The sequence below is a fragment of the Rhinoraja longicauda genome, unplaced genomic scaffold, assembly GCF_053455715.1.
Source record: "Rhinoraja longicauda isolate Sanriku21f unplaced genomic scaffold, sRhiLon1.1 Scf001744, whole genome shotgun sequence".
NCBI classification, from domain to species: Eukaryota; Metazoa; Chordata; class Chondrichthyes; order Rajiformes; family Arhynchobatidae; genus Rhinoraja; species Rhinoraja longicauda.
Window position 1 is genome coordinate 1 of NW_027602959.1, and position 17,860 is coordinate 17,860.

At 50.7% G+C, this 17,860-nt stretch overlaps 1 protein-coding gene across 1 annotated transcript; it reads right to left on the reverse strand.

Annotated features, from left to right (window-relative positions):
* Positions 1–534: 534 nt before the first annotated feature.
* Positions 535–13,332, reverse strand: LOC144591757 (uncharacterized; the record flags this gene model as incomplete). The annotated part of the gene is made up of 4 exons (XM_078395788.1): positions 12,942–13,332; positions 8,793–8,939; positions 5,501–5,593; positions 535–819 (listed from the first exon to the last, which is right to left on the reverse strand). Coding segments are annotated over exons 1-4 (916 nt in total), but the record flags the coding sequence as incomplete, so codon positions are not given.
* Positions 13,333–17,860: the final 4,528 nt, after the last annotated feature.

Here is a 17,860-nt window from a genome sequence, read left to right on the forward strand (position 1 = left end):
CTCAGGAACGGACCAAAGTGTGCATAAAAAACTTGTCCAGCATGCCCCCTTTAAACATTCCTCTCCCCAGTAAGAGTCATCCCCACCCTGGGAACAAGACTGACAATATCTATGCCCCTTTTATCCTATACTCCTATTAGGCCTCCACTCTGCCTTCATTACTCAGAGAAAACAATCCAATCTTTGTCTGCCTTCATTCAGATCATATTTGCAACTGATGTGTATTCTAGTGGAGCTTTTGACAGCTTTCCTCATGATCCACAATTCTGCAAATAGTTTGAATGTTTTTGAACTTATTAACTCGACCACCTACGTTTTTGTCCAAATCATAGACATGATCACAAGTTGCAGAGGTTCCAGAACTGATCCTCGCAGAAAACGGTAGCGTCATTAACCAAGTCAGTATGACACTGTTCCACCACGATTCCTCTCTCCTGTTTCCCCTTGCCCTAACTCCTTAGTTTTTTTTTTCTCTTTTCTCTCCCTGCAGTCTTCACCATTCTGCAGCATTCCCTCCCCACCCATGTCACTCACCTGCTCCTTGGATGAGACTCGATGATTCCTTGCTTGATATTTCTCGGTCATGATGGATTTCGCCACTTGGGTCAGTTCCAGGGCTGTGAACCATGTCTCCTATTCCTCTCCCTCTGGGCTGACATTGCTCCCTTTCCTCTTCGGCGGGTTCACATTCCATTGAGGTTCTGCTCTCCATCCGACTTTGCTTTTCTGTCGTTATTCCTGTGTTCTGACCATCTTTCTTTGAAGAGGTGCGTGGCCAAATTCTTTTGAGGAACTTGCCAGCTTGAGTTAATTTCCCACCTGAAAAAACCATTAAGTGTAGGTTGCAGAGCATTTTCAAATCGAGACCCACAGGTTCGGAATACCTGGTAGCAATTTGAGCTGGCTTTCTGGGGCAAGTGGAAGTGAATGATCGTCTTAGAAACAGAGCAAGAAAACAGGCCCTTTGGCCCAACCTAACCAAAATGCCCCATCTATGCTAGTCCCATCAGTACGTTTGACCATAATCTCTCTAAACCACTCTGTCCAAATGTCTTTTGAGGAAAAGATTTAATAGGAATCTGAGGGGTGCCTTTTTCACACAGAGGGTGGCGGGTGTCTAGAACAAGCTTCCAGAGGAGGTAGTTGGAGCAGGGACTATCCCAACTTTTAACAAACACTTGGACAGGTTCATGGATAGGACAGGTTTGGAGGGATATGGGCCAAACGCAGGCAGGTGGGATTGGTGCAGCTGGGACATGTTGGCCGGTGTGGGCAAGTTGGGCAGAAGGGCCTGTTTCCACTCTGTATCACTCTATAACTCTCTGACATGTTATTATTCTGCCCGCTTCAATTTACTACCACGGACAGCTTGTTCCATATGCCCACCAATCTGTGAGAAGATGTTAACCCTCAGGTTCCTATTAAATGGTTCCCCTCCCATCAAAGGCGCCCTCCCTTTGGATTCTTCAACTCTGAGGAAAAATACCTGTGCGTACACACTTTCTATTTCCCCCCATTATTTCATACATCTCTATTAAATCAGCCTTCAATCTCAATATGTCATCATACTTAATTTCACATGTCCCTGGGTACAGCGAAATGCATTGTTTTGCACATAACCCGGTAATATCATACAGTAGAACTCGCCTCGGCAGTACACAAGAGTCACCGCGTTAATCAAACAGATCTAACTGCTGCTCGCAGCGGTGAACCAGGCCGGCCGCTGCATGTGGCCGCAGACCCCTTTTTTCTCGCCGTTCCCCGATGCTTCCCCTTTTATAACCGGCGATCTACCCTTGGTCCCTCTGTATCCGGTGGACCTCTGCCCGGTCCCACATTTGTTCTGGGCTACCTCATCACCTTCCCCCCACCCCCCCGAGTCCCTCCTCTCCTGTCGTCCTGCAATCTGGAATGGGCCAACATTCCCTCCTGAACTTTTCAACTGAGCTGGGAGGACAACGTGTTTTTTTGGACAGACCCAAGAGCACCACACTGGAGATGAACAAATAATAATGGCTCCTGCACACCAAAGAATAAAGTTCTAGCCTGCCCAACCTTTTTCTATAGCTCATGTCCTGGGGTACTAGGTACATCCTCGTAAATCTTATTTGCACATCCTTCCATCTTAATGCTATCTTTTCTGAAATAGGGTGACTAAACTGAATAGAGTACAAGTGCGGCCCATGTCTTGTCCAACGGTAACATATGTTCCAGCTTCTATATTGAATTTCCCGAATCATTCAGCCCAGCGTGCTAAAGGCCACCTTCTCCACTATTTACCCGTTATGCCATCTTTTGGGGAATTGTTTTGTACTCCTGGATTCTCTCCAGGGGGCTCCCTTTCAACGTGAATGTCATATTCTGGTTCGACTTCACAAACTTACATGTCCAAAAATGCTAATTATACCTTGACATCCCCATTGAATTAATTTCTTCAGACGAGACAGTACTGGGCCCATCAGGGATCCCAAGTGGCGCACCATTCATAGAATTCCAGTCCGAAAAGCAATCTTCCACCATCATTCTGTTTCCAACCATCAAGCCAATTCTGTATCCCGTTAGGCATCTCCCCGAGGACACCATACGATCTAACACACCACAGGGAATCTTATATGCTGAAATCTGTATAGACTATGTCTCTGGCTCTGCCCTCATCAACCTTCTCAGGTACATCTTCAAAAGAGCCATTCAAATTCGTGAAACCTCCAAAGCCAAAACAATGGTGACTATCCCCAATATCTGTCTTTTCAAATGCACATACATCTTATATCCTCTCCCATAACTGTCTTACCACAAACATTCGGCTTATTCATCTATAGTTTATGCTTCACGTGGTTCCCAGTCTTGAGCTATCAGATTTTTCTTTGCAACACTTCTCAAACAGAAGCACAGCATTATCTACCCTCAAATATTCCGCACTTCACCGACGGTTAACGACGATTCACATATCTCAGCCAAGGCTCCTGCAATTTATTCTCGAACTTTCAATAACGGCCTTAGATACATCTAATCACAGACCCCAGAGATTTACGTATCTTCATACGGTTAACGACATCCAGCACCACCTCGACTGTAATACAACTGCACTCAAGACTTCAAGCCTTCCTCCTTGGTAAAGACAGATGAGGAATTATAATTGAAGACCTTTCCCATCTCCTGCAGCTCTACACACAGGTGATCATTGAGGATATCGTTCACTCTCCAGTTACCCCTTTTCCTTTAATATACTTGGAAAATATATTTGCCTTCTCCTTAATTATAAGAGCCACCTTGTGCACACATTTTTGCCCTACTGATTTCGTTCTTAAGTATGCTAAAGTATCCAAGTATTCCTGATTTTCGCCTTTCACTTATCTCTCACACTTCTACCAGGAAAGCATTGATCCGAGCAGCCTATACCTAACCCATGTCTCCTTTTCCCTAACCAGAGCCTCAATTTCTCTCATCATCAAGGGTTCCTTACTTGTCCTTCACTGGCAACATGCATATCTTGAAATCTCACTATCACAATTTAAAGACGTCCCCTTTCAGCTGCCCCTTTGCCCACATACAACTTACTCCAATCACTGTTCCTATCTCATACCGTCACCACCCAATGTAGAATTTTATATTGAAGGCCAGAACTGTTCTTTTACACAGGGTTTCAAAGCTAATTGAATTGTTGTGATTGGTCACAAAGTGCTCGTCCACTGACAGCTCAGTTTGAACTGTCTGAATACTACTTTGGATTGCGTCTCCCAGCCAATCAGTTTAAACCCTCCTTTGCAGAACTTTCAAAACTGGCCACACGGATGGATGTTAGTCTCCTTCCAGTTCAGGTTCCTCATCTACAGGTCACCTCTCTCCCCGAAAAGATCCAAATTGTTCAAATATCTGACTATCCGACCCTTGCACCAACTCCTCAGTCGTGCATTCGTTTTAACTGGACGTGCATGAACGTCACGTACTGAAGTACTGTGAAAAGCTTGGTTTTGCATGTAATCCAAAAGGATCAGATATACCACACACAGATATAATAGGTTGAAACTCAAGAACAGACGGAGCAAAGGTTAAGATACAGAGTGCAGAATGTAGTTTGCAGCATTGTAGCACATTAGTCCCTTACACAAAGTCCAATGTCCTTGATGCGGTATGCGTAAATAGTTAAAAAAGTAAATTCGGAGAACAGGAATACATCCCTGGCATCTAAAGAAGGGTCTCGACCCGAAAGGTCACCCATTCCTTCTATCCAGAGATGCTGCCTGACCCGCTGCTTTATTCCAGCATTTTGTATTTACCCTAGCTTCTGCGAGGTTCGTTCACAAATTTGATAAGAGCGTAGAAGCCCTCGAATCAGGTGCTATGTTATGTCCAGATATCCAATATAAAATTTGGATGATTGTTACTTTCGAGATAATCTGATAATTTTGTTCCAAGTATTAGCGATTTTAGCCTTTCTGCCAAAATTTACATTTCTACCCCCGCAACTGGATTTGAACCAGTATTTGTGTAGACGGAGACATTACATTTCATATTTAATCATGATACGGGCAAGTTGACGCATGTTGGAGGGATAAATAAAACCAGGATATTCATCATGAATGACAGGGCCTATAGACCGCTGAGAAACACCCGTACAAATCCATAGATCCCTAAAGTCAGCAGTGCACACGAAGACAACATTTAGCATTCTTGTCATCAGCTGCAGCATCGAATACAACTGCAGGGAGGCCTTGTTACAAATTTACATGGAGTTGATTAAGCCTTAATTTGGAGGAGTGTGTGCAATTCTGATCTCCATACTGTGGGAAGGATGCCTTTGCACTGGAGAAGCTACAGAGGAGATCCATCAGGATATTGCTTGGAAATGAATATTTCAAATATCAACTGAGACTGGAGTGATTTAAGTGGTCTTCCTTGAAGCTGGGGCAGACAAGCAGTGATCTGATAGATGTACAGAATACTACGAGAAGCAACGTTGATGGAAAAATAGTTTTCTCCATAGTAGAGGTGGTTAACACTAGGGGGCATCGATTTAATGCGTGGACCATGAGGTTTACAGGATGATCTTTCAGGAAGAATCTTTCAGTAGTGATGACTGCAGCTAGGACACACTGCCTGAGGTGGTGAGGTGGTGGCTGGTACTCTGTCACAACATTGTAGGAGCATCTGGGCGTCCATTCCAAATGCAAATGGATCGCAGGTGATAGACTACTAGTGCTCAGTAATGGGATTAATGCAGAGAAATTGTCAGGTGGCAGATGGGTCAAAGGCTCATTTCTGCTCAGAATCTGATTCTGGACTCTGATATTATAACGTTTGCGGCTAATCAAATAATTTGTTTCTAAAAAGAGTGCTGATATATCAGACAATTCCTGCATCCGCCCACCTGTAACGGTGATATCCCTGGAGATGTCAACTCTCTGTTTTCACCCCCATCCCTAGTCCCACTTCCATGTCTTACAACAGGTGTCCACGCACTGTCAGGGCAACATATACATTTCACAGAAGGCTCACAAACCTTTTTGTTTTGTTGATGTAGAGGTCACTGAATCACCTCCACAGTCACCGCTTTCAGCCATGATGTCGTCAGGCGTTCGCAAACTCTGTAGCTCTGAAATAAACAATATTAACAGAACCATCAGGTGACAATTAAATGTGAAGAAAGACATTGCCTTGTGAACCAACAAACAGCATTACAGTGCAGCGGAGGTGTGGAAAACACCCCATCCAAACAAGGTATACCCCTGCAAATTAACAAAACATAAAAGTAGGATTAGTCCACCTAGCTATTCATGTCTGCCCTGACATCCAAAGATCCCTGATCTATCCAAGGCAGCAATTCATCATTTGTGCCAGATCCCTGAAGCTTTCAAACCCCTGATCACCGTATCACTATTCCAGACCAAACACGGTCAATCCCCAACATACACACCTCACCTGTTTGGAGGCTTCAACTCACAGAGAAAGAGGAAAAATACCCACTAATGGGGAATTACTGTCCACTCTGCTGGCCCTATTCCTACCACAAGGTGAGAAGGAACTTTTTAATCCAGAGATTTGTGAATTTGTGGCATTCTCTGCCAGAGGGCAGTAGAGGCCAAATCACTGGATGAATTTAAGAGAGAGTAAGATCGAGCTGAATCGGGTTACTGATTGTGGATGATCAGCCATGATCACAATGAATGGCGGTGTTGGCTTGAAGGGGCAAATGGCCTCCTCCTGCACCTATTTTCTATGTTTCTAACCTTGCCATCCAGGATAAAGGCTTCTACACCACCATGTTACCTATTGCCAAATCCCCACTGGCTGGAACGGGAAATAAAACATTTCATGGGCCAACTACAAACGTCCCAACTCTACTGGAAACTGTAGTCCCCACTGCTCCCATGGCACATTCCAGCGCCATCCCTAGAGTGTCCATTCCAGAATAGAAGGATATCACATGCCTAGACTCTGCAGGGTCTCCATGATGTCAGGTATCTGTGTGCAATAACCACCACCAGTCCCACTTCACAGGAGAATAATCCGTCTCATCTCGACAGGACGCTGCCCAAACCCGCCCAAAGGTTCACAGGACGGCGTTACCGGGAGGGAGCTGGAGAAGTCAGGGGCGAGGAGTGGCCCAGTAGGTGGGTGAACTGGGTTCATGCCTACAGCTCCTTCAGGGTAGATGGAGGCGCCCCGCGGGACACAAAGATGGTTAAGGACAGGGAGGTCTGTTCACAGGAACTGCACCAGCACATCAAGCTCGTGGGCAGACAGGATTTAGACTTTGAAAATGGCAATGCCTGCATGTGTAATATGTGCTAAAACAATTTCACTCTGCAGTTGCACATTGAATTACCGAACTGTTGACTAAACATCTGTTCCTCTCAGCGCTCAGCTCTCCAATTGATTCATCCTCAACAAACAGAGATTATCCTTTGCTATCTTGCAGACATTCTCTTTTATGCTCTCGTGGCGGCGCTTAACGGCAGCGGCTGACTAGCAGTCTGTCCGTCTTTTTTTTGTTGTGTGTCGGTGTTGGGATGGTTTTTATATATATTTTTTGGTTGTGTATGTGTGGGAGGGGGTGGTGGTGTGGGTGGGTGGGGGACTTTTCTCTTCCTCACGGCGCGGGGTGCGGCTCGGCTGCGGGGCCTAACATTCCCCGGTGCGGCTTGGCCGCTGGACTTTACATCCCGGTGCGGCTTGGCCGCTGGACTTTACATCGCCCGGTGCGGCTTGGCCGCTGGACTTTACATCCCGGCGCGGCTTGGCCGCTGGACTTACATCGCCCGGTGCAGCTCGGCTGCGGGACTTTACATCGCCCGGTGCGGCTCGACCACGGGACTTTTCACCGCTGGTGCGGCTCGGCTGCGGGACTTTTCACCGCTGGTGCGGCTCGACCACGGGACTTGACATCGCCCGGTGCGGCTCGACCACGGGACTTAGCTGCGCAAGGCTTGGTCGCGGGCCTTTCATCGCCCGGTTCGGCCGCGAGACGTTTCAGCGCCCGGTGCGGGGACTGTGCGGGTCGGTCGGGGACGAGCTGTCTGTCCGTGGGCGTGGGGAAGAGAGTGGAAGTTTTGTTGCCTCCATCACAGTGAGGGGGTGTTTGGAGTCACTGTGATGGACGTTTGTGTTGGGGTTATGTGTCTTGTGTTTTTTTTTTTCTATGACTGCTATGTAGTTTCGTTCGGTACTTCGGTACCGAACGACAAATAAAGCTCTGTTATACCTGTTATCATAGCTGAAAGATACAACTCTGCATTAAACGGCACTACATCTGGTCCTGAACTTTTCCAGCTGTGGACAGGTGATCTCTCCCTCCCTTTAAACAATCTTCAGCAATCTAAGTTAAAACATATTTGGTTATCTTAACGTTGTGCGTGATCTGGCCAAGTACAAATGACTGCCATTTTTCCTACAATGTAATAAAGACAATGTATTTACATTATTGATTAAAATAGTGAATGCAGAAAACAGTGGAAGTGCAATGGTGGAAGATCCATTATCAGAATTGGGACTGTAATCAAATGCTGCTCAAACTGCTGAGTGTTTCCTGCATGTTGGCATTTTCTCTTTTTCCTTCAGATCTTCTGGAATAGCGATTTTTTTAAACTTCCATGCCCAAAAAACTGGTTGCAAAAGTCTCACATTACCTTACAGTGGTTAACAGATGTGTAATTTTCATACTTCCACTCACAAACCCAATAGTCCCAACTCATTTGAATAATGAAATGAGAACTGACATGTACGAAATACATTCCATGTTGCAAATCTGAAATCCTCACAGTATCCTTTGCTCTTACTCTCATTCTGCTGCACCTTGTCCTCGGATCACTCAGTCTCAGCTGTGACCAAACGGCGATAACAATGTGCAACTCTCCTCACACAAAGGCTCAGAAAGGCCTTTACTCCGGGAACTGAGGAAGTGTTATCAGTAAAAATAACTGAACCCGGGAATAACAAGCTGATGGTTTCATTGTGAAACAGTGCCCTGAACATGCAGCCATTTTGTGAACCAAACTGGGCCATCTGCTTCCACAGCACCAGACCGCTCAGCGCCCTCAACACATCAACTGTTAGCTCCAACTTCACTCAACTCTGTGTGATTGTTGTGCAGCACCTGCACCAACACGTCCCATAACAACGCGCAGCTGGCGCTGGACATGACTTTCCTGCTTCAAACTCTCACCGGGACACATTGAGTCACAACAATCAATGCAAAGTCCTCACAACAACAAATCAAACTCAATGGGGAGATTTACCCGCAGTCTCTCCCCAAGATTAGACCCGTCCACTGGGGGCCGGCGGCAAATACTCACCGATGGGAAGCGGCTGTCCCCGCCCGCCCGGACAGCGGGGCCCCTCTCCCCGCCCGCCCTGGATCCACGGAGCCGCACTGCGCCTGCGCGTGGGACTGACCGGGGGCGGGGCCCGCGGGGACACTCCCCCTCGGCCTCCACCATTGGCTAAGGCAGTTGGCGGACACCGCCGACAACCAATGGGAGTAGAGGAGCGGGCCCGGCCTGCGCGGACGGTTGGAGGGTCAGGTGACCGGTGGCGGCGCGCGGGCGAGCGGGCGAGCGGCCGTTAAACCGTCTCCGCGCGAGGGGGCCGCGCCTGCGTGACGCGCACGCGCAGAGACGATCCAGGCGGTGACAGCGGATTGACCGATTGCTGATTGACAGCGGCACCGCCCTGAATCTCCAGCGCCCTGACACCCGGCTCAGCATCACTCAGCCCCGCCCCGCATCGCGGCCCCGCCCCCAACCCCCCCCCCCCCCCTCCATCTCTCTCTCTCTCTGTCAGGTGTGTGGGGGCTGGGGGTCAGGTGTGCAGGTGGTCACGTGTGTGGGGGCGGGTGGGGGTAAGGTGTGTCGGGGGTCAGAGTGATGTATGTAGGGGTCACGTGTGTCTGGGGGTGGGGGTCATGTGTGTAGGGGGTCACGTTTGTGTGGGGGGCTCGGGGTCATGTGCATAGGAGGTCACGTGTGGGGCAGGTGGGGGTCAGGGTGCCCCTCACACGTGACCCCCTACACACATGACCCCCAGCCGCCACACACACCTGACCCCCAGCCCCCACACACACAAGACCGCCTGACCCCCACACATGACCCCCTGACTCCCAGCCTCCCACACACCTGCCCCCCAAACACCTGACACCCAGCCTCACATGTGACCCCCTGACCCCCACACACCTGACACACGGGACCCCCTACACACATGATCCCCTAACCCCCCACACACCTGACCCCACACCCCCCTCACAAACCTGACCCCACATACATCTGACCCCACGCCCCAGACACACGGGACACCCTACACACATAACCACGTGACCCCCCGAGCCCCCACACATCTGACTCGCTGACCTCCGCACTCCTGACCCCTACCCCTAGACACATGTGACCCCTACACACATGACCCACTGACCCCCCCACACACCTGACCCCCAGCCCCCCACGCACCAGCCCCCGCACACCTGAACTCCAGCCCCCCAACAAATCTGACCCCCAGCCCCCACACACACCTGACCCCCGGACAGCCCACACACCTGATCCTCAGCCCTCACACACCTAACCTCCAGCCCCCACGCACCCGACCCGCAGCCCCCCACACACCAGCCCCCAGCCCCCGTACACCTGACCCCCAGCCACCCAACACATCTGACCCCCAGCCCCCACACACACCTGACACCCATCCCCCCACACAGGTGATCCCCTGACTACCAGCCCCGCATGCACGTGACCACCTATACACATGATCCCCTGACGCCCCACACACCTGACCCCCACCCCCCCCCACGAGCGTGACACCCTACACACATGACCCACTGACCGCCGACACACCTGACCCCCAACCGCACCCACACTTGTGACCCCGTACACAAATGGACACCTGAGTCCCCACACACCTGGCCCCAGACCTCCCCCCCACACGTGACCCCCAGACCCCCCACACACCTGACCCACACCAGCCTCCACACACGTGACCCCCGACACACAGGACCCTCTGAGCCCCCACACACCTGACCCCCAGACACACCTGACCACCAGCCCCCAAACACACCTGACCCCTGACCTCCACAAAGGTGAACCCTTACACATATGTCCCCTGACCCCCAGCCTACCCAAACACCTGACCACCTACACAAATGATCGCCTGACCCCTCATACAACTGACCCCACCCCCCACAAACGTGACCCACTACACACCTGACCCCCATCCCCCCACTCCCACACGTGAACTCCTACAAACATGATCCCCTGACCCTCCACACACCTGTCCCCAGCCCATCACACACGTCACTTCCTACACACCTGACCCCCCAGTCCCCACACACACCTGACCCCCAGACCCCTACACACCTGACCCCCCAGTCCCCACACACACCTGACCCCCAGCCCCAGGTACACCTGACCACAGCCCCCACACACACCTGACCCCCAGACCCCTACACAACTGACCCCCCAGCCCCCACACACCTGACCCCGAGCCCCCCCATACATCTGATCCCCAGCCGCACCTACACACCTGACCCCCGGCCCCCGCATACACCTGACCCCCAGCCCCCAGGTACACCTGACCCCAGCCCCCACACACACCTGACATCCAGCTCCCCTACACACACCTGACACCCAGCCCCCCTAAACACATGACCCCCTACACACATGACCCCCTGATCCCCAGCACCCCCTCGCACTGACCCCCAGCCCCCCCACACACCTGACCCCCAGCACCCACATCCCCTGACCGCCAGCCCCCCACACACGTGACACATGACACACATGACCTCCTGACCCCCAGCCCCCCCAAACACCTGACCCCCAGCCCCCAAACATCTGACCCCCCAGCCTCCCCCACATGTGACACCCTACACACATGTTCCCCTGCCCCCCCACAGACATGAATCCCATCCCCCGACAAATGTGACCCCGTACACACCTGACCCCACCTTCTAGATACACCTGACCCTCTACACACATGACCCTCTGATACCCAGCCCCCCACACACACCTGACCTCCAGCCCCCCAAACACCTGACCCCCAGCCCCCCCACACATGTGGCCCCTACCCACATGACCCCCAGCCCCCCCCACACACACCTGACCGCCACAACCCCCCAAACACCTGACCATCAGCCCCCCCACACACGTGACACCCTACAGACATGACCCCCTAACCCCCACACAACTGACCCCCTGCCTCCCAAACACCTGAACCCAGCCCCCCAACACATGACCCCCTACACACACGATCTCCACACCCCCCAAATCTGTCCCCCACCCCCCCCACACACTGGACCCCCTGCACACCTGACCCCCAGCCCCCCACATACCTGACCCCCAGCACCCACACCCCATGACCTCCAGCACCCCCTCACACGTGACCCCCTACACACATGACCCACTGGGGATCACACACCTGACCACCAGCCCCCCACACAAGAGACCCTCCCACACCTGACCACCCCATCACCCCACACAAACGTGACCCCCTACACACCTGACCCCCACCCCCAGTCACACATGACCACCTACACACATGACCCCCGGCCCCCACACACGTGACCCCTGACACCCACACACGTGACCCCCTACACACATGACCCACTGGGGATCACACACCTGACCACCAGCCCCCCACACAAGAGACCCTCCCCCACACCTGACCACCCCATCACCCCACATAAACGTGACCCCCTACACACCTGACCCCCACCCCCAGACACACGTGACCCCCTACACACATGACCCCCGGCCCCCCACACACGTGACCCCTGACACCCACACACCTGACCCCCACTCACGTGACTCTACACACATGACATCCAGCCCCCACACACATGACTCCGACACCCACACACCTGACCCCCACCCGCCCCCACACACTGTACACTGAGGGGAGAGGAGGGGAGCGCCTGGCGGGCGGGGACAGCCGCTTCCCATCGGTGAGTATTTGCCGCCGGCCCCCAGTGGACGGGTCTAATCTTGGGGAGAGACTGCGGGTAAATCTCCCCATTGAGTTTGATTTGTTGTTGTGAGGACTTTGCATTGATTGTTGTGACTAAATGTGTCCCGGTGAGAGTTTGAAGCAGGAAAGTCATGTCCAGCACCAGCTGCGCGTTGTTTTGGGACGTGTTGGTGCAGGTGCTGCACAACAATCACACAGAGTTGAGTGAAGTTGGAGCTAACAGTTGATGTGTTGAGGGCGCTGAGCGGTCTGGTGCTGTGGAAGCAGATGGCCCAGTTTGTTTCACAAAATGGCTGCATGTTCAGGGCACTGTTTCACAATGAAACCATCAGCTTGTTATTCCCGGGTTCAGTTATTTTTACTGATAACACTTCCTCAATTGTCAGAGTAAAGGCCTTTCTGAGCCTTCTGTGAGGAGAGTGTTCAACAGTTCGGTAATTCAATGTGCAACTGCAGAGTGAAATTGTTTTAGCACATATTACACATGCAGGCATTGCCATTTTCAAAGTCTAAATCCGGTCTGCCCGTGAGCTTGATGTGCTGGTGCAGTTCCTGTGAACAGACCTCCCTGTCCTTAACCATCTTTGTGTCCCGCGGGGCGCCTCCATCTACCCTGAAGGCGCTGCAGGCATGAACCCAGTTCACCCTCCTACTGGGCCACTCCTCGCCCCTGACGTCTCCAGCTCCCTCCCGGGAACGCCGTCCTGTGAACCTTTGGGCGGGTTTGGGCAGTGTCCTGTCGAGATGAGACGGATTATTCTGTGAAGTGGGACTGGTGGTGGTTATTGCAGACAGATACCTGACATCATGGAGACAGAGCAGAGTCCAGGCCTGGGATATAATCCTATTCTGGAGTGGACACTCCAGGGATGTGCTGGAATGTGCCATGGGAGCAGTCGGGAGTACAGTTTGCAGTAGAGTTGGGACATTTGCAGTTGGCACATGAAATGGTTTATTTCCCGTTCCAGCCAGTGGGGGATTTGGCAGTGGGTAACATGGTGGTGTGGAAGCCTTTGTCCTGGATGGCAGGGTTAGAAAAATAGAAACATAGAAAATAGGTTCAGGAGGAGGCCATTTGGACCTTCGAGCCAGCACCGCCATTCATTGTGATCATGGCTGATCATCCACAATCAATAAGCTGTGCCCAACTTCTCTACATATCCCTTGATTCCACTAGCCCCCAGAGCTCTATCTAACTCTCTCTTACCGCTGCCGTCGCAGCTGCGGCTTGCCTGCAGTCCGTCTGTCTTTTGTGTTTTTTGTTGTTTTTGTATGAATTGTAGTTTTAATATGGTGTAGGGTTTGTATTATGTTTGGGGGGTGGGAGGGAACGGGAACCGTATAATTCTCTCTCCCGAACGGAGACGTGACCTTTGTTTCTGTGTCGTGTCTCCGTTCCCGTTGCGGCCACCACCGGCCATGCACCTGGGACCGGCGGGCTCCACCTAACACCGGCCATGCACCTGGGACCGGCGGGCTCCACCTAACACCGGCCATGCACCTGAGACCACCTGGGGCCCTGGTTCGCAGAGCCCGCGGCCCGGACTCACCACCTGCGGCGCTGGCTGCCTACGGATGCTGCGGGAGCGGCTGCGACTCGTCTCCGGAGGCTCCGGCGCGGGCCGCGTGGATGTCGAAAACCCGTAGGCCCCTGGATGGGGCCCCAACATCAGGAGCTCCGGCAGCGGCAGCGGCAGCGTGTTCGCCCGCCCCGAATCGCGGGGCTTGGGTCGGCCCGCCGCGGACTTTTCACCGCCCAGCGGGGGCTTCAATGTCGGGAGCCCCGACCGCCCCGACGTGGCAACTACAACAGCCTGACCGCGGGTCAAGACGGCAGGGGAAGAGAAAAGACATTGTGGCCTTCCATCACAGTGAGAAAGGACTAGAGGAGACTCACTGTGATGGATGTTTCTTTTTGTTTGGTGTTAGTTTGTGATTGTATGTGTTATTGCATTTTTATTGATTATTCTTATTGGTCTTATTGTTAAACTGCGGGTAATGTTTCATTTCACTACACACTTATGTGTATGTGACAAATAAACGACTATTGACTATTGACGGGGATCCGCTGTGGTTGATGTTAACTTGTATTTAGTTGTGTGTCTTGTTGCTTTTTTTAGTATGGCTGTATGGTAATTCGAATTTCACTGTACCTTAATTGGTACATGTGACAATAAACTGACCTTGAACCTTGAATAAGAGAGTCATACAGCGGGCAAGCACGTCCTTCCACCCAACTTGCCCCTGCTAAGCAACACGAATCATCGACGCTAGGCCCACCTGCCAGTTTAGGACAATATCCGTCTAACCCTAGCCTATCTATCTACCTGTCTAAATGTTTTTATAACATTATGATAGCACCCGCCTCATCTACCTCATCTGGCAGCTCGATCCGCACACCAACCTGCGTTGGTTAAAATATATATTGCTGAGGTTCCTATTAAATCTTCCACCAGTCACCTTAAACTATGTCTTCTGGTTCTCGATTCCCCTACTCTGGTTAAAAAATTGTGCATTTACACTATCCATTCCTCTCGTGATCTTGTATACCCCGAACGATCGTCCTTCGTCCTTCATCCTCCTGCACTCCATTACATAAAGTCCTAACCTCCTCAACCTCTCTGTATCGCTCAGACAATCGAGTGCTGGCGACATCTGAGTAAATCTGTTCTGTATCCTTTCCATCTTAACACCATCTTTCCTCCAACAGGTTGACCAAAACGGAACACAATACTCTGAGGCCCAACCAATGTCTTGTACAACTGCAACATGACCTCCCAACATCGATGTTCAATACTCTGATTGATGATGGCCAATGTGCCAAATGCCTTCTTTACCACACTGTCTACTTGTGACGCCACTTTCAAGGAGCTGTGTACCTGCACTGCTCGTTCCCTCTTTAGAACAACACACGCCAGAGCCCCGAAATTCCCTATGTAACCCGTGCCCTTGTTTTTACTTCACAAAATGCAAAACATCACAAGTCTATGCGTTAAATCCCATCTACAATTCCTCAGCTCACCTGCCCAACCAATCAAGGTCCTGCTGTAATTCTTAACCACCATCTTTGCTATCTGCAACGTTAGTGACATCGGCAAACTTACTAATGATGCCTTGTGCGTTCTCATCCGATTAATTGATATGGATGCCAAATAGCAATGGGGCCAGCACCGAATCCTGAAGTGTGTAAAAATCATTGCTGGCATGCCGAATTTCCGCAGATTCCTGTTGGTATGCTTTATTGGTGGACGTTTCTATATGGTCGGTGCACGACAGATCAATGGTCATATTAATGCCAAGGAATTACAAATTTTCAACTATTTCCACTTTGGCCCCATTGATGCTGATTGGGGCAGGGTACTCGTGTCAGGGGGCGGGACAAAGAAAGGATATAGGCGGAGACAGGAAGACAGTGGGAGAACTGGGAAGAGGGAGGGGGAGGGGAGGGGAGGGGGAGAGAGCCAGAGGAACTATCTAAAGTTGGAGAAGTCAATGTTCATACCGTTGAGCTGCAAGCTACCCAAGCGAAATATGAGATGCTGTTTCTCCAATTATCAGTGGGCCTCACCAAGGCACTGGAGGAGGCCCATGACAGAAAAGTCGGACAGGGAGTGGGAGGAGGAGTTGAAGTGCTCAGCCACCAGGAGATCACGTTGGTTAAGGCGGACTGAGCGAAGGTGTTGGCGAAACGATCGCCGAGCCTGCGTTTGGTCTCGCCGATGTAGAGAAGTTGACATCTATTTTTTTAATTTCATTTTTCAGATACAGTGCGGAAACAGGCCTTTTCGGCCCACCAAGTCCACGCCGCCCAGCGATCCCCGCACATTAACACTTTCCTACAAAGACTAAGGACATTTTTTACATTTACCCAGTCAATTAACCTACATACCTGTATGTCTTTGGAGTGTGGGAGGAAACCGGATCTCGGAGCAGATCTAGAGCAGCGGATACAACAGATGAGGTTGGAGGAGGTGCAGGTGAACCTCTGTCTTACCTGGAAAGACTGTTTGGGTCCTTGGATGGTGTTTAGGGGGGAGGTAAAGGGATAGGTGTTGCATCAGATTCTATCAACATGTCGAGGAACCAACGAGAGAGCAGGCCATTCTAGACTGAGTAATGAGGAAGGGTTGGTTAGCAGTCTTGTTGTGCGAGGCCCCTTGGGCAAGGGTGACCATAATATGGTGGAGTTCATCATTAGGATGGAGATTGACAATGTCAATTCAGAAACAAGTGTTCTGAACTTAAAGAAAGGTAACTTTGAGGGAATGAGACGTGAATTGTCCAAGATACACTGGAAATTGATACTTAAAGGGTTGACGGTGGACATGCAATGGAAGGCATTTAACGATCGCATGGATGAACTACAACAATTGTTCATCCCAGTTTGGCAAAAGAAGAAACCAGGAAAGGTAGTGCATCCGTGGCTAACAAGGGACATCAAGGATAGTATTAAAACAAAAGATGAAGCATATAAATTAGCCAGAAAAAGGATCATACCAGAGGACTGGGAGAAATTCAGAGTCCAGCAGAGGAGGACAAAGGGCTTAATTAGGAAAGTAAAAATAGATTATGAGAGAAAACTGGCAGGGAACATAAAAACTGACTGCAAAAGCTTTTATAGATATGTCAAGAGAAAAAGACTAGTTGACAAATGTAGGTCCCTTGCAGTCGGAAACAGACGAATTGATGATAGGGAACAAGGAGATGGCAGACCAATTGAACAACTACTTTGGTTCTGTATTCACTAAGGAAGACATAAACAGTCTGCTGGAAATAGCAGGGGACCGGGGGTCTAATGAGATGGAGGAACTGAGGGAAATCCAGGTTAGTCGGGAAGTGGTGTTAGGTAAATTAAATGGATTAAAGGCCGATAAATCCCCAGGGCCAGATAGGCTGCCTCAGAAATAGTGATAATTTTTCAAAACTCTTTAGATTCTGGAGTAGTTCCTGAGGACTGGAGGGTAGCTAATGTAACCCCACTTTTTAAAAAGGGAGGGAGAGAGAAAACGGGGAATTATAGACCAGTTAGCCTAACATCGGTAGTGGGGAAAATGATAGAGTCAGTTATTAAAGATGTGATAGCATCACATTTGGAAAGTGGTGAAATCATCAGACAAAGTCAGCATGGATTTATGAAAGGCAAATCATGCCTGACGAATCTTATAGAATTTTTCGAGGATGTAACTGGTAGAGTGGATAAGGGAGAACCAGTCGATGTGTTATATCTGGACCCCGTCTCTATTGGCAACCGCCGCCTCAGCCAGAGAGTTGTGGGCAGGCGCGGAGTACACCTGGGCTCACAACACACAACTAGTTATACAGCGAGCTGCAGAACAAAGGGAGCAGGGAACAGCACAGCACATAAACAGAAGCTGGGAACAAAGAACTGCAGACGCTGGTTAATACACACAAGGGC